This window comes from Oryx dammah, unplaced genomic scaffold (genome assembly GCF_014754425.2).
Source record: "Oryx dammah isolate SB20612 unplaced genomic scaffold, SCBI_Odam_1.1 HiC_scaffold_1, whole genome shotgun sequence".
NCBI lineage: Eukaryota > Metazoa > Chordata > Mammalia > Artiodactyla > Bovidae > Oryx > Oryx dammah.
The window spans coordinates 1195737-1222873 of NW_024070185.1; the positions used below are offsets into that span (position 1 = coordinate 1195737).

Here is a 27137-nt window from a genome sequence, read left to right on the forward strand (position 1 = left end):
TGGTGGGTGACAGAGAGGTGACAGAGAGACAGTGGGTGACAGAGAGACGGTGGGTGACAGAGAGATGGCTCACAGACAGAGAGATGATGGACAGTCAGGCTCCAGAGCACAGAGGGAGAGATGGTACATGCGGGGAGAGAGAGTAAATGATAGACGGGGGAACAGATAGATGGTAGATGGGTGACAGAATAGATTTACAGATGATACATGGGGGCGGAGAGAATAAATGAAAGATGGACAGGGGAATAGATGATGGACGGGGGAATAGATGATGGACGGGGGAATAGATAGATGGGGGAACAGACAGATGATGAGGGGCAGGAGGAGGGAAGGGGAGGATGATAGATGAGGGCGGGAGGGGGCGGAGGGAGGCAGAGGCAGATGACAGAATGATGACAGTAGAATTTGGGGAGGGAGAGGGAAGGTGGGGGCTCAGTTACAGCTGCTCAGAGTCGGGCAAAGCCAGCGTGCCTTAGATATCGGCAGAGCACAACTCTGCCTACGATGTTGGTGAAATGACCCAAACCGCTACCGTCCCCTGTTGAGCAGAGACCTGCTGTGAACAGTGCTTGGACGTGCATAGAAGTCCACAAGTGACCAAGGGCTGAGCTGGATGAGGCTGGACTCCAGGAAAGCTCTTCCTTACACACCCAGCTCTTCCCGGGGCAGCTTGTCCCAAGGTTCACACAAGGAGGGGGACTGGGGCCACCTGCTCAATCTGATCACCATGGGTCTGACCTATGGTCTGCCTCTCCGAGCGTTCTCAACTCAGGGATCACTGGGAGAAGGTGTAATTATCATTTCAAGATTCCTAAAGCTGGCTGGTTTAAGGTCAGCTACCCCCTGCTTCCAGGCTTGTTTCCTTCTGCAAAATTATGCTCAAGAGCCACGGAAGCCATGGGGAAGCGAGCTGTCTCACTCTGTGTGGTCTCTGCCCACCTGTGCGACCAATAGAAGCCTGCACAAATCATGATCTGGGGTGCTGAGGCAGGGTCCTAACAGGTGTGTGGCAGCCTCCAGGAAACCACCGAGGCTGCCAGGTGGGTCATCCCCCCGTGCACAGACGTGCAGGCCAGGTAAGACAGGTCTCTTCCCAAAAGTCGGTGGCGATGTGGGCAGCCACCTGGAAGGGATCTTCTCTCCCTACTCAAGCTTTCACAAGGCTGCAGCTCAGGTGGACGTCCGGACACTAACCTCAAAAAATGCCCTAAGCTAGGACCAGTCATGTACGCCACCCCCAAACTCCTAACTCTCAGAACTGTGAAACAATACATGTTCACAGTCAATTTGAGCCTCTGATTCTGGAGTAATGTTTTACACTTATAAACGTGGACACACCTCTCTCGCTGGCTGATGCTAATCAGTGAGTATTAAGCTATTCAAGTGGTGGAGTTTCTATGCTCATTTGGTTCTCAAAGTCAGAAAATGAACTTAGAGCCTAAACGGTGACCCCCTCCACTATTCTTGCCTGGGAAATCCCACGGACAGAGGAGCCTGGTGGGTACAGGCTACAGGGTTGCCAAGAGTTGGACACAACTTACCAGCTAAACAACAGAGCTATAAAGCCAGCTCAACTTCTACTCTCATTTGGCACTTAGAGTCAGAAAACGAACTTCTAGCCTCCTAGGACTCACTCTTAACAGCACATAGAGAATGTTGATGGCTGAAAAAATAGTCGTCGGAAATGGGTCTACACAACTGCCTCAACCTCATGAAACCCATCGGAGCACAGTCCTTCTGGAGGATCACTGGTTTTACCAGCCTCCAACTCATAAGGACCAGAATCCATTCACGCGAGGACGTGAACAAGAGCCTCAGGCTATGACTTGATCAATAAAGGCATCTCTGCAAAGGCCCAGTGGCCGCCTGGACCATTCCTGGGTGACTCTGGGCTTGGGAACCAAGTTGCTGTCTGGGCTGTGGAGCAGAAGCGCAGCACGGAGGCTGCCTGGCTGTTGGTGAGAGGTCCTGGGAAGCCAGAGACAGGACAGGCTGCGAGCAAGCCTGCGGGTGGCCGGGGAGGCCTGGCCTCTTGTGAGAAGTGGGCCTGGGGCTTATGCTCAGAGCAGCTTTTGCTTGAGCCTCAGTCTCCTCATCTTTGCACTAGGACGGCCGTGACCACACAGGTGTTACCAGATGATGTGGGGACAACAGGGGTATGACACACTCAGCTACAGGGTTGTCAAGAGTTGTCTATCACAGAGTTCACACCTTGAGTGCCAGTTCCCACAATGACTGTGCGTCTCAGGCAAGGGCGGGCGGGCGCCTGGTGCTTCCAAGAAGTATGACCTGGAGGACAGCAACCTGACCACACGCCTGACAAACTCTAGAACGACAGCACCAGGGTTCTGGAAGCCCTTCTCTGACAGCTTGCAAAGCAGGATGAACGAGTCCATCGTGGGCTACTCTGGAGGAAGGGATTCAGATGAGAAGGTGTCTCAGCTCCGACGTCAACAGGCTGAAGAGCCTGTGAAAAGCTGCCATCTGGGGCAGGTTAACATTTGAGCAAAGCTCCATAATTATAGAAAGAAGCACACAAGTAATTCATCATATTCAGAGCCAATCTCTGATGAAACGTATCGCCCCTGGTCCTCTGTGAGCTGCCTTAAAGGTGAAATGGAACAAAAGCAGTTCTTGAAAAAAGTGACTAGATTAACATTTGCATTTTAGAAAATGCACTAAACCAACTCTGTCAAACATTTTCTGAACTAGAACTGCTGCTGAGCTAAGACCACAATCTTCCTGCCGAGTCCCCAGGGGAGAGGGTTTTCACAGCTGAGGGATGAGCTTCCTGGGCTGAGTGGAACGAGAACCATGACCTTGGAAAATAGGGAGACCACTGGCTGCAGCAGAGACTCTGCTTAGATCCCGGCCCTGGCTCGAAGAGCGGTGTGCACACAGATTCCCAACAGGGACGTTCAAGACCAACGCTGGGCACAGTGCGCCACCATCTCAGGCACGGAGCTTTGCCAAGTCCACATTCACTGACCCCAGGCAACGTGAGTGCAGCCACAGAGCCCAACACCCCTGCTCCAGCCACGCCCCCTTGAGTGTTCTGAGCAGATTCTGGGGCGTCCCATGCCTCAGGGGCCATACTTCTCTCCCACACCCGCCATGGACCTGGGGTCCACCTCCACGTCTGCACCCCAGCCTCGCTGCTCTGCCCCTCCTACCTGAGCAAATAACGTGCCTGGCCTCCCAGCCTCCAGTCTCTTCCTGTCCCCGCTGCATCGTGCACATACTAACTTTCTTAACTGCCAGCTCTATTTGTAGCTATTTCTCGCTCAGTATTCCTTACAGCTTCCCATCTCCTCGCAGCAAGGTTACTCCCCAGTCTGGCATGTGAAGCGCTCAATGGCCTCAATCTCTCTGCAGCTACAGCTAGTGGTTATCCCCGTGAATGTGCACACACACCTGTGCACAGGGACACAGCCCCCAGGTATGGCCTCTGCCCCCAACCCCAGGTCTTGGCTCACACGGTCCCCTGGGGGCTCCCTTGGACAAACCCGGAGCCCACCCACGTCCAACAGGCTCTCAAAGCCTTGCTCCATCTGCCCCGCGACTGAAGGAAACTTCATCCCTGACCAGATTCCAGAAGCCCTGTGCATGGTCCTTAGCACAGTACACACAGCCATCCTTCCTAAGAACGTCCAATGACAAAAGGAAAGGTTTAATTGTATAGCAAAGTGATTTTTCCAAATGTACAACGTTCCTCAAAAAGGAATAAATTCTGACAGAAGTTACAACATGGGTGAACCTTCAAAATATTATGCTAAGTGAAATCAGTCACACACAATTCCACCTATGAGGTGTGGAGACTAGTCAGACCCAGAGAGACAGAAACGAGAAGGGGGTTTGTCAGGAATTGGGGAAGGTGGGAATGGGAAGTGAGTGTTTAACGGGGTGACGAAAAAGCTCTAGAAATGGATGGCAGTGATGGTTATACAACAATGTGAATGTACTTAATGCTACTGAACTGTATCCCTGAAAAAAAAAAATGGCACATTTTATGGACATTTTACCACTATTTAAAAAAAGGTAAATGAATTTAAAAATAAATGAAGGGACTTCCCTGGTGGTCCAGGGGCTAAGACTCCCCACTCCCAGTGCAGGAGCCTGGCCAGGGTTTAACCCCTGGATAGGGAAGTGGATCCTACAGGTTGCAACTAGGAATTCTTATGCTGCAGTGAAGACCCGGTGCAGCCAGACAAATACATATTTTAAAAAATTAATGGAAAGCTGAAAGAAAGAAGAAAGGAAAGAAGGGAAGAAGCGAGAAAGAAAGGAAAACCATCCAAAGCTACATGGCTCCTGGTTGTTGGGATGTGCCTCCTGCTCCTTTCGGACAAAGCCCGGGGGTCACAGGGGGCACGGAGGGTGGCTCACAGGCCCGGCCGAGAGGGCCTCAGCTTCTCGTGCAACACTGAGATCTGGGGGATGCTGACCAGGGTGGAATGCAAGAAAGAGACACCTGCTGTACAAAGCAGATCCACGGACACCCCCAGGGCAGTCTTTCCGCTCCAGGCTCAGGCACTCTGGCCTCTGCTTCGATGGGCACTCGTAGTCTTTCATTAGTACAAATTTCCCCCTTCCTTAATTTTTTTGGTCTTTCTCATGTTTTCTGCAGTTCACGTCTTTTTGTTTCTAATCTCTCCGGATTTCGCCCAGATCGAGTCCCCAGGCTCTGGGAGGCAGGGTGCCTGCTCTCCTGTCCGGGTGGCTGACCTCTACTACAGTATGTCACTAGCAAGACCAAACTTGCCTGCTTTGTAGTTTGCTTGAAGTCTGAGTGACTTGCGCTCATTGCTTCACCCAGTGGGTTCACTGTCGCAGCCTCAGATTAATCATTCCATGGAAGCCCAGCTGCTTCCTATAAATCTATCTATAAATCTATATATATATGCTATAAATCTATCTCTGTCCAATTTGTATGTTTTCTGGTATGGTCCCTGATCAAGGGTCAGAGGTCCTTTTCCAGTTTAGCAGATGGGCTTATAGGTACGTGGTTATCAGTTTAAATCCTAAACTTAAAAATACACGGAGAGGACTTGCTGTGTCTCCTTTATCTGTAACTTCTTTTTGTAGGAAAAAAAAAATGTCACATGTACTTTATTTGCCATCCCTTCTGAAATATTTTATTTCTCCTTTCTCTTTGCCATTTCCTAATTATTTTTCCTCAGTCCTTCCAAAATAGAGCCTGCAATATCTGCTTTATTATCTCCGCTGTCATCAATTCTATTCTGCCCCCAGAATACAGCATTTCTTGCTTGTTTTCCTCAGTCTCTCTCACAAACACAAAAGATTCCTTCTGCTCCTCAGAGAACAGGCTCAGTTGGTACCAGATCTGCCAACATACCTCCAGGCGCCTCCCTCCCTCTCATAGTGTGAGATGTAAGCAGAGCTTCTCTTTCTCCCACTAGGGGTTTACGGGGCAGGGTTCTACCTCGAGAGGAAATTTTATTCCTGTTGTCACTCTCATCTGTAGATGAATCTCATCTCATACTAGACTGATATTAGACATTAAAAATATTTCTGTGGAACTCTAGAAGGAAAAATTCTACCAGAAGAGCCCCACGCTCTCGCACTTTGCAGGGGCAGGAGTCGTGACATTTAGACTCTGGTGAATTGAGGACGCTAAGATCCTGAAATGCTTCCTAAATTAGACTGATGTGAAAACTAACCTTCCCTGCATTTTTAGCATGAAGTACTTTTTCTTTTTTTTCTTTCTTTTTTTTTTTTTGAAGTACTTTTTCTTAGGTTGAAATTTTTTAAATTCCAAAGGAGGTAATCCCTAAAATACATCCTTGGAAGTTTTTGAGTAACCAAAAAATTTCCTTCCCAGTGGATAACAGGATAATAGACTGTTTTCCTATGCTACTTGCTTCCATACATTTTTCCTATTGTGTCTATAGTCAGGCAGACCTAAGAAGCTGAGTTAGACACATAGCATCACCATTACTGTAGGATGGCAAAAAGGCTGTGAGAAGGTGGCAAGGCTGGCTGTTAGACTACTCAATATTCCACTGAGCACATGGATTATAAAAATATAAACGCGGGGCAGAAATTCTCTCCAAAGACCACTTTCCCACTTGTAAAAATGGAAATGCTTCCATAAAATACCAGGCAGAGGATCCCAGCGTGCCCTGCCCACGAGTAAACCTGCAGTAAACCCGCCTGCTCCTTGTTTGGAGGGGCAGCCGCCTGCAGCCCCTCCTGTTGAGATGCTCTGGACTGTGGGAGCCTTCTGTAAGCAAGGCTGGGGTGCAAAAGCTTGGAGACTGGCACACCTGGCCTCTGGAAAGAGCCAGTGCTGGGGGCAGGGTCAGGGAGAGGTGGCGGTGCTGGCCAGAGCCTGGCGGGGGGGGGGGGTGTCTAGTACAGTGAAGCAGCCCCCCAGGCAGACACAGGGACAGCACCAATGACAGGAGAGCGGGCAGGCTCAGCTCGCAGAGGGACTTGCACTCAGCATCGGGGGGCGAGACTGCCTCTGTGGCCCAGAGAGAGTAAGTGAGTCACTGGACTGGGTCCAGGAGCAGAGGTACCCTCCCTGGAGAGCCAAGAGACACCGTAGGAAAAGGCAAGACTCTTGGAATGAAGGGGGACGTGAACTTGAGGCAAAACCTCAAAGCTTTACTGAGAGCCCCATGGATGAGGGGAAAGACAGAATGGTTTCATGGGCGAGGCAGAAACACTTTAGGGTAATGTCTCATTTCAAAACTGGTTTTAGAAGGGTCAGAGCTACACAGAATTATCTCATGCCCCCATAAAAGTACACAGCGAATGGTATACTTTGTATTTAAGGCACATAGATTGTTTGATTAATTCTTTCCCGAGTTACTTCTGGGTAATAAAGTAAGCCCCCCAAACTGTCTGAGTGCAGGCCTCAGATTTCAATGGGTATTTCATCTGAAATACAGAGTTCAGGTGGATTTACATCATTGTAAAGTATAACACTTTACAGTAAGATCCTGAATCATTAACAGAAAATACTGCCCCAAAGGCGACACTTCCACAGATGAGAAACATGCTCTGTGTCAGACGCAGGGACACGGGGACTCAAGCCTGCAGAGACAGACGGCACCTCCTCCAGCAAATGCTTACATACTCATGCTAAGGTTACGGGAAAACAGTCCTCTAGTTTCAGAGTGCTTCAGGCCATCTTCCAGGCACCAGACCATGCTGCGCTTTTAATTCATATAATCTGAGCAGGTTTTTTGTTTGTTTTTTTTTTTGCTCTTGGATCGGCTTTATTTTTTTCCTAGCTGGTTTCTGTTTTATTAAGTAGCTTTTCTTTCCTAACATGCTCCGAGAGCCCCAGCGGCGAAACAGACAGGACAGCTCCCATTTGTAAAGGTGACTCAAGGCCACAGTCACTGAACGGGGCTCACTGTTCTGAGGGTAACGGAGCCCCGTCAGCGGGTCAGCAGGGGTCGGGCCAGGAGAACTCTGCCACACTCTGGCTCAGGAAGACGCTGAAGAGAACTCGGGGGCACGGAACACTCCAGGAGCCCGACAACTAGCAGGCAGTGGTGTTCATAAGCCTTCGATAAAAAGGGCTGAAGATGAAATGAGGGTGGCTGGCTGGCCGTGAACGAGGAGCCAGGAGAAGGCAGGGACCAGGGCTGCCATGAGCACTGCCCCGTAGAGGAGAGCTCTGGAGACATGATGGAAAGGGGTGAGGAGGTAGAGGGGACCGCAGAGATGGAGCGCGTCACCCGAGGGGCACAGGAGCCAGCACCGGCTGTCACCAGACAGCAGGACCCCAGGAAGGAGCCGGAGATGCCGCGGGTGCCGCAGACCTGGCGGCTCCCAGCGCCCATGACGAGAACCCACCTCTCGCACACGGCGGGCCGCACCTCACTGGCTGTGGGGCCCAGGGACGAGCAGGGTTGCCGGGGGGGTGGCGCCACTGGGGCCGAGTCCAGGGAGCAGGCCCTGCGCTGGGGGCCGGGGACCACGGCGTCCCCATCGCAGGGCCCGGGGCAGGCGCAGGGGGGCCCCGGGGGCCCGCAGGACAGCTCGGCCCCCAGCTCAGCATCCAGCGTGGGTGAGGCCGGCGGTGATCCCCGCGGCTTGCGCTTGGTGGAGGCCCCGGACAGCAGCTTCAACAGCCCCTTTTTCTCTTTCTAAGAAAAAAAAAAAAAGTGCATGGGTTGGAGACACGGTTCTGTTGGTAGAGTTTCAAGTTCAGATTTGAGCTTTCCAAGGGACCCCTGAGGGTGTCTGGGACTCCTGATCCGGCTCCTGGGGCTGTGCGCTCAATGCCCTTCACCTCTCTGCACAACCGCCACCCACCTGCCCATCTTCCCTGGTTCTGGACACTCAAGTGCTCATCACCAACCTCCATGGAGGTGGGATGAGCAGATAAAAAGGATGGGAAACCAAAATCCCACCAAATCACTTCCCAGGCTTGGTGAAGGCAAAGTAGACACTTTAGGACAAAATGGAAATTTCAGACAATAGCTTTAATTTCCTGAAATTCTGCCTGTTCTATACTCAACTAACATAAACCCACTTGCATTTTAGTATCTTACTCCACAGCCATAGACCTGCAGCTTATCCCTTATAGGGGATGATGTCTTGATCAGGGTGAAGGGCTAAGTCATATTCACTCATCACTATGTTGATGAAATTTAACAAACCGATAATAACAGAAGTCAAACCATATCTGTGGTGCAGATACTTCTTTAATTAAAAAAACAAAGTCATGTCCAACTCTTTACGACCCCATGGACTATAGCCAGGCTCCTCTGTCCATGGGATTCTCCAAGCAAGAATACTGGAGTGGGTTGCCATTACCTTCTCCAGGGCATATTCCCCACCCAGGGATCAAATCTACATCTCCTATATTTCAGGCAGATTCTTTACCAAAAACAACTACAAAATTAAAAAAAAAAAAAAAAAGCCCATCAGTATAATAAAAACATTTTACGTCTCTTTTTGCAAGCAAGTGTATAAATGAGAATTACTCCCATCAACTTCGAGCCATAGAAGCCACCTCATGGGTCTTGGTCTCCTGGGGTCTTTTCCTTGTGGTCTTGCTCTGCTAGGAAACCAGATCTAGAGCTGGCTTTTCTCTATGCCCAGACCCCAAGTGTCAATATTCTTCTGATGCCCAAAGTAATAACAGGCATCATTTTAAATTGCTTTACCAATGTGTCAACTGGGTCATCAAGTCCTCTGACTGAAAACACGGTCCAAAAATACAATAGTTGAGAGAAATAACCCTTTAGAATGCTCCCTAGGCAAACTGGGACTATTAAGATCCACTAACCGGGAAGGAGAACTATAAGCAGCCCTCAAGGAGAGAGAACACCAAGGAATTCTTCCTGAATACTGACTTAGTTCACACTCAGTCAAATATCCCCTGGGTGCGGTGGCGGGGGGTGGGGTGGGGATCCATAATAACAGAGTTCAGTGAGAGACAGTCTGGCAGAAGGAAATAAAGGTAAGCATTTATCAGACGATCAATCATCCCAGGCGGTCTGCACCACGGGCCCCATTTACCTAGCGTGGCCCACAGCACTGCTAACCTGCAGGGCAGGGATTCTCCCCATAAAGGTCATTATAGAGCACTGAGCAGAGGTCCCCGAGCTACATATTAGGCCCTTATTAGTCATCCATTTATACAGCAGTGTGCATATATCAATCCCAATCTGTCTCTCCCTCTCTTACCTCCTGTTAACCATGTTTGTTTTCTACATCTGCGACTCTACTGTTTTGTAAATAAGTTTGTTTGTGCCCTTTTTCTTTCTATATCCCACTCATGAGCAATATTATATGGTATTTGTCTCTCTGTGTCCGCCATACTTCACTCAGTATGACAATCTCTGGGTCCATCCACGTTGCTGCAAATGGCATTATTTTGCTCTCCCTTATGACTGTGTACATGTCCCACACCTCCTTGACCCACTCCTATGCTGATGGATACTTAGGCCGTCTCCACATCTCGGCTGCTGTAAGCAGTGCTGCTGTGAACAACGGGGCGCACATATCTTTCTGAATTACGGTTTCCTCTGGGTATATGCCCAGAGATGGGACTGCGGGCTCACACGGTTACTCTATTTTCCAGTTTTCAAGGATCGTCCACACTGTTCTCTGCACTAGTCATCATATTTGCATTCCCATAACAGTGTACAAGGGTTCCCTTTTCTTCACATCCACTCCAGCCTTCTCATTTGTAGACTTTTTGATGATAGCCATTCTGACCAGTGTGAAGTGATATTGATACCTCACTGTAGTTTTGATTTGTATTTCTCTAATAATTAGTGAGAACTGACCTTAAAAGTTACAAGAAAATATATGCATGGCCTGAAATTCAGAAGGAAATCCTGAAGCTTCAAGAGCAGTGGGTGGGCTCTCCAGAAAGAAGCTCCAAGCACACACTGTAAATCACCCCAGCAGGTGAAGGTGCAGAAGCTCCCGGTGATGAAGGCACTTGTGTGATGCCCCGGGAGGTGACAGAAAGACCTCCATAAAAAGATCAGGAGAAGGGCCCTCAAGAAGAACATACCGTGGCTGCGGCAAGTCAAGACGCTGGAGGCCAGAATGAACTCAAACTGACAAAAATGCGAATGACCAAGAAAAGTGGGGGTGGGGTGTGTGCTGCTTTAAAGTTTTGTTGGGAGCAAGAAAGACATGGATCAGGTGCCTGGGGTGGATGGTGGTCCTTAGACGCATGAGGAGTCCCTTTCAGACTGGACAGGAAGAACAAACCTTTGTAGGAGGGAAACGGGAGAGCAACTGGGATTCAGAGATGAAACCACTCCTCCCGACAGGCTGATCCACCCCAGCGGACTGAGGAAATTAACAGCTGGAACACAACTGATCTCTGACAGATCCTGGTGAACCTATGACCAAGGTCAACTCAACATGCCAAAGGCAGGCATGTGTGGTCCTCATTTTCATAGACGACCACAACAGTGCTTGCAGACCCCCTGGGAAATTCTAAAACAGGGTATCTGATGAAAGGCTGACTCAGAAAAGGAAGTGAGACCAAGGAAGTCTCCTACACGAGATGTGGGCTAACAGGTTACAGCAGAAATGGTGAGGCGGCTGGGGGACTGTTTGGATGGGAGAATGAGAGACAGCTGGATCTCACCCAGGCATCCGCCAAGCTCTCTCCAAGTGTCCTGGCAAGAGGATGGAGTGATGGGGGTGAAGTGACGCTCCTTGCCCTAATCATGGGTCACTGAGTTTATAGCCATTGGGACAATCTCTTTAATGAACTGGGAACATTAAATGAGGCAGCAGATTTAGAAAGGGAAATTAGAAATCTGTGACATGAAGAATATGGGGGGGAAAAACCCTTAAGAGTGAAGCCTTTAGGAAAAGATGATAACCCTGAACTCCCTGCAGGGATCACACAGAAAGGAGACCATCACTTTCTATGCAGTCCCTCAAAGCACAGTGCGAGGGTCTGAAGTCACAGGCAGACAGGTGTGTGCTGACGGAACTTTCCAGGAGTTTGAGCTGCCTGAAGACAGTGCTGACGCTCTGCAACAGGATACAGGGACCACAGGGCATCCTAGCAGAGGCCAGTGGCCACTTGTCAGGAGGGGGACTGAGCGGAGCAAACAGGTCACTGCTCTCTGCTTCTGGTGTCATCTCCCTCTGGCCCTGATCTTCCTTCCTCCCTTATAAGGAGACATATTGGGCTCACTCAGCTAATCTACTCATCTTTAAACCTTTAATTGAATCACATCTGTAAGACCCCTGCTGCAACGTAAGGAGATGTATTCTCAAATTTCAGGGATCGGGACATGGACCTCCTTGGGGGCCGTTATTCTCCCTAGCACAGGCATCCTGCAGATTGTATGAATCCTTCCTTTGGAGACCTGGGCTCCAGAGCCCGATTCTCTGAGACAATGGCCCCTGATGCCTTATCCTGGAACCTTCAGATCTAAGCTGTAAAGTAAGTTTACTTTCTGAAGATCCTGGCAGGGTTGACCACATAAGCTTGAGTACAAGTTTAATGCAGTTAATCATAAACATTGAACTGATACCGATCTTTTGCAAAAGCGTTCATGTTAACTCAACAATTAAATATTAACTTTTTAGTAGGCTAAGTTTATTTCCTTATAAAGCCCTGCTCACAGGCTCCCCGGTCATTTAAAGAGCGACGTACATGAGCATGGAAGCAGGTGTGATCCCACAGCTTCCCAGAGCTGGCAAGCGGTCTGGGGGGCACGCGTGAGCACGGAGTGGAAGTCACGCCTGCAGCATGGTTACCAGAGCCTGCTGCATGTTGCTCTTTCTGTGCATGTTTAACTGCCACACACACCTTGGTCTACAACCCAGCCACAGGTCAGTCTTTCAAACATAGCTTCCCACTTACAATTTCTTTGAAATTCAGGCCCAAAGGATCTTTTTTTATAAAAAAGATCAAATTAGAAATTAATTCCCCCCTATATCTCAAGTCAAGAGAAAAACTATCCACATCCACACAGAGTATAATCAAACACAGTGCAGGAACCATGAATCCCAAGCAACACTGGGTCTACAGCTCCAGCTCCTTCATATCCTAAGTGCATTTCTGCAGAACAGTTAACCAGAAGCAAAGCTCACTCACTGGGAGAAGTTCAGGGCAGCGAGGGGGTAGGGGAGTGAGAGGCTAGGGGACAAGCCCCAGAGCTAAATGGAACCCCACCTCCCCGCACCGCAAGTGGGTCAGCAGCCGCCGGGGCTCACCTTGCCGTCCTTGTCTGGCCTGGCTGCCGAGCCGCTATCAGGAGAGGTGGGTGTCCCCGGGAGCAGGGTCACAGGGCGGCCGCTGGGCTCGGGCTCCAGGGAGGCGGCAGGGATGCTCGCTGGGGCTGTGGCGCAGGCCAGGGGGCCTCCGACCCGGCCCAGGCCGCTGGCAGCCGTGTGGGCAGGGGGGCCCAGTGCGGCAGGGGGCTGTGGCGACGCCAGAGGGTGGTGGGACTGCCCCGGGGTGCTCTGAACCTGGATGGGTGTCACGGCCGCCGTGGGACGTTCCTGGCTGTGCGCCGAGACTGGACAAGGGAAGAGAGGAGGAAAGCGTGAGCTGGAGCCTCGCTGCTCACTGAGCCCTGCGCGTGTCAGTGATGAGAAACCATAGCGGTTTAGACGCTCTGACCCTCAAGGGGCCCCTGGACATCATCCCCTCCCTGATCCCAGGTCACCGCCCGACTCTGTCCCACGACTCAGTGTCTGCCGCCATGTCTGCCGAGCGACTGCAGGGCGACAACACCCAGGGGTGCAGGAGGCCCCCCGGGCCCTGGCCGAGGCGCCACCCCCCAAGCACCCAGCTGGGCAGAGCAGCCTGGCCCCAGTGTTGCTGCCTATTCTCCCTTTTCTCGGAACCTGCCTTCCTCCTTTGGATTTTCGGATAGAACTGAACATGTTTTCTCTATCACTGTTAACGAAGACCCCTGGGCGGTTTTAAACGCTTCAGGAAGACGAAAGCTACTTAAGGTCTGACTGTGTCTGAAACAGAGCGGTGGCTAAGCTCATCCCAGCACCCAGACGGCAGTCCGCGGGCTGCGCCTCCGCAGCAGTGGGAGCCAGATGGCTGGTCTCGGCCACAGGAGTCACATTTTCAGGTACTATCGGCGTTCTCAGGACCCGCCTGGGAGTAATTTCTTCCAGACCCGTGGTCTGGAGACCAGGCGTGGATTCACAACCTGGGCAAGCGAAGCCAAACGAAGCCGATGTAAAGTGATGGTGCTGAGACTGTGCTGGCCCCCGCTTCCTCTTATTCACTGTCTCCTTCCACCTCCCTCGGGAGACTGTCCTAAAGTTCCACCTTGCTCTGTCAGACTGTCCTAAAGTTCTACCCTGCTCTGTCAGACTGTCTTAAAGTTCCACCTCACTCTGTCAGACTGTCCTAAAGTTCCACCTTGCTCTGTCAGACTGTCCTAAAGTTCCACCTTGTTCTCTCAGACTGTCTGAAAGTTCCACCTTGCTCTGTCAGACTGTCCTGAAGTTCCACCTTGCTCTGTCAGACTGTCCTAAGGTTCCACCTCGCTCTGTCAGACTGTCTTAAAGTTCCACCTCGCTCTATCAGACTGTCCTAAAGTTCCACCATCTTCAGACTGTCTTCACATCCTCGCAGCCTCTGGTGCACAAGGTCTGAGGCTGCTCAGGCCCCTCTCCCGGGACCCCTGTCCAGCGCCCACCTGTCCTTGCAGCGCTCCGGGCCTGGTTGACAGTCATCTGTCCGGACACATGCAGCAGGACCTTAGCCTGGGGGCTCGTCTGGACGTGAGCTGCTGACACCACGGCTGTGGGGACCCCGGGACCACCAGCCACGCCGTTTCCCGGGGGCTTCTGGGCAGGCCCGCCTGCAGGGGGAGGGTTGGCCGGGACTCCCCCGCGACTCGCTGGGCCAGTCGTCAGCATGGGGACTTTGCCTTGGGAAGCACTGGTCACGGCCCTGCTGAGACAGAAACCCAGTCCGTCAGCAAGAGGGAGAGAGGACGACCGACACCAAAGAAAATGGTGCCGAGCTTCAAGACGTAACCCTGTAGAATGCAGTTATCGGACCAAAGCTAAGAGCAACACACTCAAGGAACAGCGGCCCCGAGGCAGAGAAAACTCTAGAAACTTCTTCTGAGGGGAGAAAGATCGCACAGCACTCTGCTGGTGACACAGCTCCTCGGCTTGGCTCCCCTCTGGAGGTAACTCTCCCCCGGGCTTCCAGGGCCTGCACGCTTCCTCTCTGGCCTGTCAGAGCGATGTCTAGGCTGTGACAGCTGGGCTCACATACGCCTTCTCTGTACCTGCCCCGTGTACACGCATGAGTGCACGCACATACTCTTGTCATGTCCCTCTTGCTCCCTCCACCCTACCTGCCCTCACCTGCGTTTCAATTCTGTCATCCCGAGCAGCCTGGCCTTAGACCCAGGACCTCGGGACTCTCCTCTATTTCAGGTGGATTTCCTCTATGACCCTTGATTACAAAACACGATGTGGAGTTCTATCAGCCAGTTCCCAGTGAAATGCTCCTGACTGGGTACAAGTTTCCTGACAGCAGGGCCGCGTGCAATGGTTGTTTCCCACCCTTCCTGCACGTGCAGTTACAGCAGCACAGCTGGCCCTCAACAAATATTTACCGGCTGAATTTCATTAAATTAGGTTCAGTGTAGCTTTATGTAACATACTTTTTAATATTCTAAATTCATTTAAACAACAGTTCTATAGATAGTAACTTTCTACCAAGCAGACGGCTTCATTAACTCAAACCTCATTATTTACCATGAGGAATAACAGAGAATTTTCCATCAGGAAGCGTCTCTCCAGAGACTTTTGATAGTTTGTATTTGAGTCTTAGGAAAATGTTTTCTTCAGAAAGTCGACATGTGGTTGTTGCTTGGTTTATCTCCCTTAGCTATTGTGGTTTTTGTTTGTTTGTTTTATCCCACCAGGGAAGACAGAGCTACCGTCTTCTGGGCTGTGAATGTGGATTTTAGCATATACCACCAAGAAGGTTTACACTGATGAAAAATCTGCAAGTCTAATTGGAGCTAGTGTTCTGTTGCCATCTGCAATGACAGTGATCTTCATTGGATTAGGCTGCCAGCCAGCCTGAGGATTGAGACCGACATCTGATAGCATGTCAGTTCATTCAGCCACTTATTCAAAATCAGGGGCTTTGAGAAATGATTTAACACAATTAGGTTGGACCGTTTATTAAGAGCCCACTGGCCAAAACCAGGGGTTTTCTCAGCACTGACCCCATCATAGGTCATCACGATCATTCCAGAGCAAGCTTCTTCAGTGCCCAGAACGGGGACTATATTTAAGTACAGTGAACAGTGCATATCAACACATCCCAAGTGCTTGCCTCCTACTATCCTAGAACAGGTTTCTCAGCCTCGGTGACATTTGGGGCCAGACAGCTCCCTTCTGCGAAGGCTGTGCCGTGCCCTGCAGGGTGGCGCATGCATCCCTGGTTTCTATACACTGGCGACGAGCAGCACCTGCTCCCCCATCGTGATGATCAGAAGCATGTCCAGACATTGCAAAAATCCCCTGGGGAGCAAAACTACCCTCCCCTGAGAAGGGTGAGGGACTCATGTCATGTTAAAGGAGTTTCAGTTCTGATTGCATTATAAAAGCAATTGTGAGAATTCAGACATAATCACCAAGCTATCGGAATACACACCTGGCTTTCAGCACCTCTTCACCGGGTGACCTCAAATTGTTTAACCTCTCCACCTCAACCTGCTCACCTGTTGAGTGGGGTTCATAACAGCACATACACCAGGGAGCTGTTTGAGGACCTGGCGTTAATGTGCACAACAGAGAACTCTGCGTGCCAGGTGTCAGGTAAACTTCACATAACCAAGAGGATTAATAACATCACTTGTGTTTATATTAAACAGCACTAATTTCCTAGCAGAAAAATACTGAAAACAGTGCAGTAGAGTCTTCTCACATGTGACTTAAAAGCAAATAATTTAAAACCGGCACCTGTATTGGGAGAAACTTACAACTTCACATGTGACGAGTAAGCTAAAATCTTGAGGATTAGAAGGGACTTTGGCAACTACAGGCAGGGACCTCTAAAATGCCAGCTGTGTAACACATAACTGTAACATGAGAAGGAACTGTGGATAGGCTGGAAATCATGGTAAAGGACAAAGCTTCTGTGTTCAGGGCTCAGCAAGCCACTTGCTCAGAGCCATACCTCGTGACAGGGGCCACGTAATTGCCAGGAAAAACCCCAATCTTGCTGGTGTGCATGGACGTCCCCTTGAACCAGCCGTCCTGGCAGCGCTCGAACACAAGAAACATCTCTCCCTTCCTCAGCTCCAGCTCGTCCTCTTTCCGGGGAGTGTAAGGATAAATGGCAACATACCTAGAAGAGGGAAAAACATCGGACTTCAAGGTGAGTCACAGACATACCACACGATGTGCAGAACTCTTCTCTGGCATGAAGCCTTGAATGTTTTGTACAAAAGTAAACAGAAAGTAGAATCCTTTAATCTGTGGGCAGCCTCGATCACTGTCCACTGAACGGCAGCCATCCACTCTGAAAAGGCAGAAGCCGCCTGACTCAGAACCTCCCACCTGGCCCTCCTGGTGCAAAGGTGATGATCCCGCCAAACGGTACTCGTGGGTGTGGAGGAATTGATGCCACCCCCAGCGTGCACACCTGCAGCAGGGCATCAGATGCCCGCTGGGAAACTGGGCCTGCAGATGGCCCTGGTGAGACCTGGGAAGCAGCCTTGTTGAGGACATGTGGTCCAAAATCCCGCCGGGAAGCTCGGCACACAGCCTCCCCACGCACAGTGAACCAGCAACGGGTGGCACCTGCGTCCGTGGGCTCAGTCGGGGTAGACGCTGAACTTGCGAGTCAGAGGCAAAGCAAGTCCAGATCACGGACAGAGCCCAACAGCCCATCTGCACAGGTGACAGCCACCGACACAGGGAGAGTGGTGGCAACGTGAACAGGCACCAAGTGTTTCTTAGGTCAGTGTGCCCGGAGGGGCCTCTGCCCACAGGCTGCACTGAGCCATGAGCAGAATGAATGGAGTAACCCGACTCTGGACACTCATTGCAGGCACTGCTGCACCTCCTCTAGGTCTGACCTGTGCGGGGACCTCCCTGTCCCCTCGCACCCTTACTTGGGGATGAAGGTGGGAACGAAGCCCGGGTAGCACTCACAGAGGAAGGCCAAGAAGGCCCAGCCTTAGAGCACGAGTTTCCTAATCACAAACACAGTTGGCACCAGTTTGGCACCAGCTCCCCCCAGAAAGCTGTTCTCTGCCTCTCTATTTGGGTTAGGTCCAGGGGCAGAAAGGACCCCCGCACTTACACGCTGGGGCGGGGCTGTGGCCGCGGGTGTGTGGTCTGGTCAGTGGGTCCAGCTGCGGGCCTGGGGCCCATCCCGGCAGCAGCAGCTACAGCAGTGCCCGTGGGGGTGGCCGCCTGGAGAGGGGGCGGGGGGAGAGGAGGATTCAGAGTCTGGAGAGAGAAAGAAAAAGAAGGAACAGATGACTTATTTACATCTCTTCCAGTAAGTGGAAGGGAAAAGGAATCAGAACCCCATTTAAAAAAATGACATCAGTGGAATGTACACAGAGTAGCAGCTACACGCCTCCTTTAAGACTCCTCTCTATCCTCCTTCAAGGTCTTAGGGCCACAGAAACCCTTCTAGCAAACAGGTAAGTAACCACAACTGGGAGGAGGGAAAGAAAAAAAATTACAAGATTGCATGCAATTTCAAGATTAATGGCACTTCTAAGCACAAACTAGGATCAGGATCCAAATGCCTTCCAAGGGGCAGCTCTGGCAGCACAGGAAGCTGGGGATGAATTTGTGACTGTTTCTGCAACCCGAAACTTCAACATAGTCGCAGACAATCCAGCCGCACTGTGCACCATGCCCACAGAAGAAAATCTCGGGTGTCACGCCCAAGAAGCAAATCTCCTCGGACACCTGGGCTTCTCAAACCACAAACAACAGTGAGCCACAATCGCAGGGCCATGCTCGCTGCTTTTGTGTACTCCTTTCTTGTTAGCTCTGCCGGTTTTTTAAGCTCAGGACTATCAAGGCTGGTAATCTTTAACAAGTACACCGCAAGCAGCTGCCGGTTCCTCTACGGGCTCTGCCCATAGGACTCCACACCTTTTCAGAATCAATGGAGCGCCTGCTACTTTCTAATATACACAGCCCAGATCATTCTTTAGGGTCTGGATACTGAGCAAACAGGCACACACAGACTCGCCTGAACCCCCACCTCGCCCAGCTGCCCCAAATCTCTGAACCACTCAGTGTAAAACTGCATCAAGGGAGAAATAAGGAGGCTGAAGACTGCAACTTGGGCAGGGAACGTGGTGTCTCCATGTCAGAATAACAGAAGAAAAACCCCATGGTTTCTGAACACGGAGAACACCAACGGGTTTCTGTCTGGGAAAAAAATCTGACACTTCATCAGCAGTTCCTTCATCTGCCTGTTAAGTTACACGGTTCCAGAAACACTGCAGGAGAGAAGAACCTCAAGTTTCTAGAGGCACACTGCACCTGTTGCGCACATTGTATTCCATTTTCCCGCAGTGTAGACTTTCCCCACGCTGTGGCCCAGGCAGGACAGACTCGCTGACAGCGCTCCCAGGGCGGGCCAGGCCAGCTGGACAGTTGCACAACAGGCTGCACTGTGACTCCAGGCAGGCACACACGGGGCCTGGAGCCCTCATGGGCCTAACGAGGAGAAGGCTGAGCACCTGAGCTGCTGGCCTCAGGACAAAGTGGGAGAAACGAAGCTAACCCCGGTGGGGGACTTAGCACCCGTGACCCAGGTGGGCCGGGCTGGGCCACCGCACACAGCAGCACGGGAGCGCCTGAGGTCACCGCTGAGCCGTCTCCTCTGGGTCTCTCCAGGCCCCACCTCACAGCTGTGTGGCTGCAGAGGCGCAGGTGACAAGTGGACAAAGGAACTCAGGCCACCCACCCTGGAAGGACTCAGGGTCAAGGGCCCACTCGGCTCTGAGAATTCCACCGGCAGAGGGAAGAGAGGGAACCTGCACCTTCATGTCAGTAGAGCCTGTACTCACTGGCTCTAGACAGAAGGCGGCAGAAAAAGAGAAGGAAATCGACAGGCCACATTATGCTAACAAAAGGTAAGAAAAGGTCACGAGAGTCGGACCGTAAAGAAAGCTGAGTGCAGAAGAACTGATGTTTTCCAACTGTGGTGCTGAAGAAGAGAGTCCCTTTGACTGCAAGGAGATCAAACCAGACAATCCTCAAGGAAATCAACCCCTGCATATTCATTGGAAGGACTGACGCTGAAGCTCCAATACTTTGGCCACCAGATGTGAGGAGCTGACTCACTGGAAAAGACTCTGATAGTGGGAAAGATTGAAGGCAGGCTAAGAAGGTGACAGACAATGAGATGGCTGGATGGCATCATCAACTCAGTGGACAGGAATCTGAGCAAACTGTGGAAGATGGTGAAGGACAGGGAAGCCTGGCATGCTGCAATCCATGGGGTCACAACGAGCTGGACACGACTGAGTGACTGAACTGGACTGAAGAAAAGGTCATCTCCTATAGTTAGTAAGTACAGAAAGGAAATGTTTGGTATGTATGAATTTTATAAAGCATGTTAGACTCACTTGACATCTGGCATACCCCAGCACTGGGCTGCGTATCTTCGGGAGAACATGCACTGTGTGTGTGTGAGTATGTTGGAGGGTAAGTACACAGAGCAGACATCCTAACTGGATTCCATGACGTGCCCGTCCTGTGAAGCTGGTCAGATGCCAGGGCCCGGGCACGTCCAGGGCTGGGCTGGCCAGCAGGCCCCACGGGTGCTGGTGAACAGCCCACACTGAAAGACCCCGGGGACAAAGAGGCCTGGGAGGAACCTGCTGTGAGCCGTCCTGCGGGAACCGCAGCCTCCCCCTCGCTGGGGCCTTCTGCAACTGGCCTGCTTCCACTGAGTGCTGCGGAAGGGCTGAGGCGTGGGAGGCTGTGGCAGGGCCTCTGAGATCCGACACAGGGGATTGGCTGTGGCCTCGTGGTCGCTGAGATGAGGTTCTGCTTGTGCTTCTGCAGATCCAGACCCTCTGCTACCGGCACTGGTGTTTGGAGACCATGAGGATGTTCCCTAAAATCAGGGCTCGGGGGTCAGCTGATGGGGGAGGGTCAGGTCCGCCACATCCAGACTGTGTTCCCGACCCACTGATCTTGGGACAAGGAGGCAGCCCAGGGCTGGTGTCAGAAATGCCGTGCAGACTCCAGTCCCCACTCAGCCCCTGTAGGCCGCCCTCAGTTTCCTCCAAGAACAAAGCATCCTGTCCAGGTGGCTGGCTCCAGGCTACCGTCGGGCCATGAGACAGTGAGGGAGAATCCAAGGCCGTGCTGTGGGCCCCTCTTGGCTGGTGCCCCCTCCCCCTTCCCCTTCCAGAGACCAGTGCTGAGATGCCCAGGCGCTGAGCTCCACGAGGTCTTAACCATGGGTGAGGGCTACGGGCCACTGACCAGGAAAGCGCTCTGCTTGGAGCTTGGGGTTCTGGCTCTAAATGATCCGTCCTCTCTCTTTAATTAACTTTTTTATTGGAGGATAGTTGATTTACGATGTTGTGTCAGTTTCTTCCCCACAGCAGTGATTCAGCCTTACACAGACACATACCCACTCTCTTCCAGGCTACATTAAGGGTCCATTTGTTTCCCGACAGCCCTTTATGTGTGCACCCCCCTCTCTTTCTGGGGTAGAAAGTGAACCCCAGCATAAGACTCTGGGCATTTCTGGGTCCTCTGAGCAAAGATCATTAAACACCCTCCAATTCCATCCTTCCTAAACATCCGATTCCAATGAATCCACTTTCAACTCTGTAAACACTCTGCTTGTGCTGTGAACTCAGCTGCTCGGCCAATAGAGGGATAGTGGCTGGTCATCCCCTTGGGGAGCGCTGTCACTAATTCCTGCAGCATCAACCCCCTGCAAACAGCAGTGTGTGTGCAACTGAGTATCTTGCCTTTTTTAAACGATGAGTTGGAAGTAGAAAAATGGAAGCGCTGACACTAGTGATTAAAAAAACACAGGCATCAGGATTCAGTAAAGTTAAGAAGATCGGAAGTGAACTTTTGTCTCAACTGGATACCCAGTAGAATTAAGCCAGTCAGTCGTAGGCACAGCTATGAAAAAAAGAAAAAAAATGAAAGTACTTAAAATGCTAGAAACAGATGCTTGGAAGATGGTGTCTGAAGGGGAGGTGTAATTAAGGATCTGGTAATTAGGAAGATTAATTAATTCTCTCTGGGAATGGACCTCCTCTCACAGCTGTGGATACAGGGCTCCATCTCTGACACACGAGAAGAGGGGTGCACATGTGCTCCCCAACTTGCAGAAATGATGCACACGGCCCTGTGCTATCCACGGAGCTCTCAGCAACATGGCTCTGGCGCCCAGGAGTGGAGGCTCGGGGGCAGGCTCTGGTGGTTAGGATCCACGCGGCCGTGGAGCCACGCGCCGCCTCGCTGTCTCCATGCTGCCGGTGCCCAGCTCTGCCCGCAGGAGGCGCAGATGCTCAACGTGGTCTTTGGCAATGAGAAAACCTCCTGTGCTTCCACTGCCCTCAGGACAGTCTGATACAGATCAGGAAACCCTGGTCCCCGAGATGCCTAGCCCTTCTCTGTGGTCATTGTGAAGTTGGTTCTGCTGCTGCTACTGCTGCTGCTAAGTCGCTTCAGTCGTGTCCAACTCTGTGTGACCCCATAGACGGCAGCCCACTAGGCTCCTCTGTCCCTGGGATTCTCCAGGCAAGAACACTGGAGTGGGTTGCCATTTCCTTCTCCAATGCATGAAAGTAAAAAGTGAAAGTGAAGTTGGTCAGTCGTGCCTGACTCTTAGCGACCCCATGGACTGCAGCCTACCAGGCTCCTCTGTCCATGGGATTCTCCAGGCAAGAGTACTGGAGTGGGGTGTCATTGCCTTCTCCGAAGTTGGTTCAGTTCAGTTCAGTTCAGTCGCTCAGTCGTGTCCGACTCTTTGCAACCCCATGAATCACAGCACGCCAGGCCTCCCTGTCCATCACCAACTCCCGGAGTTCACTCAGATTCACATCCATCGAGTCAGTGATGCCATCCAGCCATCTCATCCTCTGTCGTCCCCTTCTCCTCCTGCCCCCAATCCCTCCCAACATCAAAGTCTTTTCCAATGAGTCAACTCCTCGCATGAGGTGGCCAAAGTACTGGAGTTTCAGCTTTAGCATCATTCCTTCCAAAGAAATCCCAGGGCTGATCTCCTTCAGAATGGACTGGTTGGATCTCCTTGCAGTCCAAGGGACTCTCAAGAGTCTTCTCCAATACCACAGTTCAAAATCATCAATTCTTTGGTGCTCAGCCTTCTTCACAGTCCAACTCTCACATGCATACATGACCACAAGAAAAACCATAGCCTTGACTAGACGGACCTTAGTTGGCAAAGTAATGTCTCTGCTTTTGAATATACTATCTAGGTTGGTCGTAACTTTTCTTCCAAGGAGTAAGTGTCTTTTAATTTCATGGCTGCAGTCACCATCTGCAGTGATTTTGGAGCCCCCCAAAAATAAAGTCTGACACTGTTTCCACTGTTTCCCCATCTATTTCCCATGAAGTGATGGGACCGGATGCCATGATCTTCGTTTTCTGAATGTTTCACATCCTGCCAATTCCAAAGGTGCCACTTCTGCCTCTCCAACTGCCAAGCGTGACGGTCCCGCCCCTACATCCAGGGCCCTGCCCTGACCCTCTGGACCCTCCACCATGGGCCACAGTGGCCAAGTACATCTTGGCTCTTCTGAGAAGCTGACATCATTTACTTTGAGGTACACACACACACACACACACACACACACACGGTTTAGTTGTGCTTACACACAGTAAGAATGCAGTGTGACTTCAAGTTCGCCACAAGCTGCATGCGGCCTTCGCTGCCCCAGCTACCCTGTGACATCTTGTAACTAAAACCTCCTGGCTGGCCCTGGGGGTCACCCTCCCTTGTTTCACAAGTTCCACTGCTGGTGTGCAGAGGACACAGGAACAAGATCTGTACCCTCCTCCCCACAGAACCAGGCAGAGGAAAACCTGCCCTGCTGTGAATAGTGGATGTGTGAATTACTTGGAATACCAGTGTTGTTTCCAATGTTAGATGTTTAACATTTTAACTATTACATGTGAGACAATTAGGACAACACGTTCACAATTTCATTTTGCATAAAAGATTAAGCAGTTTTACCTTGTGAAACAGTGCTGGAAACATTGCTTGCTCCCCGGTCCAGCCATGGCCTCAGCACCTAAAACCCACACCAGGGAAGGGTGGCTTCCTTCCCATCACGCCACCTGTTCTTGCTGTGACTGCACCTTAGGTTTTGGGAAGATCTCACACTTTACACAGGACACTCGCCAGGTTGATGGAAGATTCAAAGGGCACCTGTTATGGAGATTTTCCCACTTAAACCTAACACATTAAATCCAGCACTCCTGCTTGCCGACTCTGGGCTCTGAGAGCCAGGCGTCTCCTGGGACAACAGGCCGTGGGTCTGCTTATAATTAGTTTTCCATTAAGCAGAAGTGGCAGAGACACATCGTTAATAAATCCTTGTGCTGAACATTCAGGTTCTCTGATATGATCCTGAGATGAAGTGGCTGAGTGTAAATTAATTTTGTGGGTTCGTGTTCTCTTGTGATCAGTGCCCAGGATGCCCTAGCGTGCACCCAGCTAAGAGGCCATTCCCTCATCGTAAAATAATCAGCCCACAAGGGCTGAAACACAGCCGGTTCTACGTCTCTTCCACTAATTAATTTTCTACGTCAGAAAATCAGCCATTTTTCCCTTAACAAATCAAGTTAGAATTTTGCCACATGAAAAGGTCATTTGGAAGTGGAAATTCCAGTAGTGTGTGAATGTACTGGGGTGGGAGGGAAGGAAGGAAGGATGGACAGACAGGATCTTCTCTGGAGATGAGAGGGCAGGAAGACTGGGAAACTTGATTCTGGGTGAAACACTCAGGGCCAATGGAACCTCAGGGAAACCACCTTTCCGTAAAAGTTACCTGACTCCCCCTTCTCCCCAGAGGAATCAATGTAACGTCTCCCACCCTACACAGTTGTTGTATCAAGGAAGCTGTAATTGTTCCAGAAACATTAACAAAAAACAGCTTGAATGCTAATTGGAACTTACTAACTTCTATTTAAATACAGGAACACGCTTACTTAACTCTACAAAAAGCTTGCAAAGGTCTACACTAGTCTCTAGTGTACTAGTATCTACTAGCTAGATACAAATCCTGCATTTATTTATAGCCCACCTTATTCCAAAGTCAGCTTTCAACTATTCATAAAAGATATCAAGATATGATAAATAAAAGAAAAATGAGGCAAAAGGAAATGAGGAAAATACGAGTAGATGGAGCCAACAACAAGCTGTGAGGTCCCGGCCTGGGGTGGATGCAAGTCTGGCCTTCGGTCTTCCATCTTCACAACATATACAAAGTCCACAACCCGAACACAAACCAGCCTCTGGGAAGCCTCGCCTCCCCTGTGCAGAGAACAGAGAGGATCCTAACGATGAGCCAGAGCCCAGGCTCCGAGCAGAGTGGCGGGCACGCACAGCTGCCACCGCGCTGGCAGAGGGTAATGGGCAGCTGCCCCAGTCCCCCCACCAGGCCCCGGGCGGTGCCACCTCCCCCGAGCAGACAGGATGCCTTTCATCTTATAGGAGGGGACACAGGCCCAAGGAGGCTGAGTGACCTCTCAGCTGCATCACTCACGCACCACTGGGCTGGTTCCCTGCCCCAGGCTGGACCCCGCTGCTGGCCACAGCGTCCCTGGGCAGCACAGCCAGCAGAGACTGTGAGGTGGGCAGAGGGCGGTGGGTGGGGTCCCCCTGGGAGAGGGGCATCAGGACCCCCACTGCTGGCCACAGCGTCCCCTGGGGCATCACAGCCAGGAGAGATTCTGTGAGGCGGGCGGAGGGTGGGTCCCCTTGGGAGAGGGGAGTCAGTGATCTCCTCTCTCCTCATTCCCCTCACCCTGGAAGAAAGAGTCTGAACACGTAACAGGGTCGTGTCCTGGACAAGACAGGCTCCCTCCCCACAGTTCACCTGCAAGCTCAGGAGGCGCAATCCTTAGAGCCTTGCTTCCTGCTTCCCAGGGTCGCGTGCCTTGTCTCTGCTCTTTCAGTTTTCTCCCCTCGGGGTTCCTCTTTGCATCAGCCTCCCAGGACTGCTCTGCTCCTCCTATCTGTTCCCCCGTTAGGGTGTCCCCCCCAGTCAGATTGTGTCTGCAGGCTGTGGGGTTGTGGGCAGAACCACTCATCTGAGAGCCCCCAGGCACTGCGGCCACACAGACCAACAGGAGACCAGGGATCCAGAGTGGAATTGAGATCAGAGCCAAAAATCCCTGCTCTGGGGACCAAGGCACCGCCCAGCCTGGGGAGTCCAGCCTCCTCAGTCCCTCGATAAACCAGCCCGCCTAGAAACTGGACAGAAGCAAAGGGGAATTGGGCTGAACTCTAATGAGCACTGAAAGAGCTTCCCAGGGCTCTTTCTGTCACCTCAGGCCACCCACCTCCATTGCTAAAATAAAGTGCCGCTGCAGGCCTGAGCTTACGCACTTTTTTGCTAAAATTAACAGAGACAGAGGTGAAAGACAGAGACCTCCGCCACCTCCAGTAAGTGTCAGCAGGGTGGAGGGGCCAGGCCAGCAGGCAGGGGTGGGGGAGTGGAGGGGAGGGCTATACTCACTGCCAGGGCAGCTGGGTAAGGGGCCTCCGCCGGGAACGTGAATGAGGGGCCGGTGGTCACGGGGCTGCTGGGAGGTGGGGTCACAATCAAGCCAGTGGTACTTATGTGAACCTGCCAAGGAAACAGCAGTGAATACAAGGAAGACACCTAACGAAACAGACGAGACCAGCTAACCTTGGGAAGCCAAGTCACAATGAGACACACAAGACCTGGAGTGTGTTACTGGGGCGAGGCAGAGTCCTGTGCAGGTTACTGAGCCCAAACGTGTGGTGGGCATCATGTGCGTCAGACGCCAAGGAGCCCCTTGATAAACACTGGTCTCGGCATCGCACGTGTAGGGTCCCATGGCCACTGCCTCACATGAGTGTGGCCTGGACCTGTCTGGCGCACGACGAGCCAGCCCATCAGCACCTCCCCAAGGATCCAGTTCAGGGGGGCTCTCTGGATGCTCACCTGTCCTCTAGCACACTGAATCTACGTACACGCTTAAGGCACATGGTGCCGTCTTCAGGATCACATCTCAGGACCTGCACCTTCCCGTGGGGACCCGTAATTAAAATGCAACTGCCCAGATGTGCCGCGGATTGCAGGCAACTGTTTACAAAACCCTTGGATGATGCCAAACCAAACTACCTGTGTTCAAAGGTGTCTTATCCGGAACACTACCTGAGATTAATTCACTAGGAAGAAACTGAGTTATTCAGGTCCCTTCGTGCCCGTGTTGAGCTACGGGATCGATTTCCCTCCTGCTGCACCCCAGCATGACTGCAGACATCTGGAGGAGGGTGGCTCCTGCCCAGATGGGCCATCCTTCTTCCACTATTAAAGGTGGAAGGAAGGTGACTGCCTGCAACCTTGCTCTCCAGCAAACAGTGTCACACCAAAACTGCTGGGCTCTGTGTAACAAGAACTTAATCCTAAACCTAGTTTCCTCAGTCC

The 27137-nt window shown here is 51.5% G+C and overlaps 1 protein-coding gene across 3 annotated transcripts in view; it reads right to left on the minus strand.

The window, feature by feature from the left end:
• SH3RF1 (SH3 domain containing ring finger 1) overlaps nucleotides 1-27137 on the minus strand; it is a 157823-nt gene that overhangs the window by 2065 nt on the left and 128621 nt on the right. For 2 of the 3 annotated variants that reach the window (XM_040227836.1, XM_040227754.1), the window contains exons 6-11: nucleotides 26199-26309; nucleotides 17786-17934; nucleotides 16655-16825; nucleotides 14142-14401; nucleotides 12691-12995; nucleotides 7834-8126 (exon numbers count right to left, since the gene is read on the minus strand). In XM_040227836.1, coding sequence (XP_040083770.1) covers nucleotides 7834-8126; nucleotides 12691-12995; nucleotides 14142-14401; nucleotides 16655-16825; nucleotides 17786-17934; nucleotides 26199-26309 — 1289 coding nt within the window. The remainder of the gene's footprint in view (nucleotides 1-7833; nucleotides 8127-12690; nucleotides 12996-14141; nucleotides 14402-16654; nucleotides 16826-17785; nucleotides 17935-26198; nucleotides 26310-27137) is intronic. The other variant, XM_040227907.1, reaches the window with a different exon arrangement.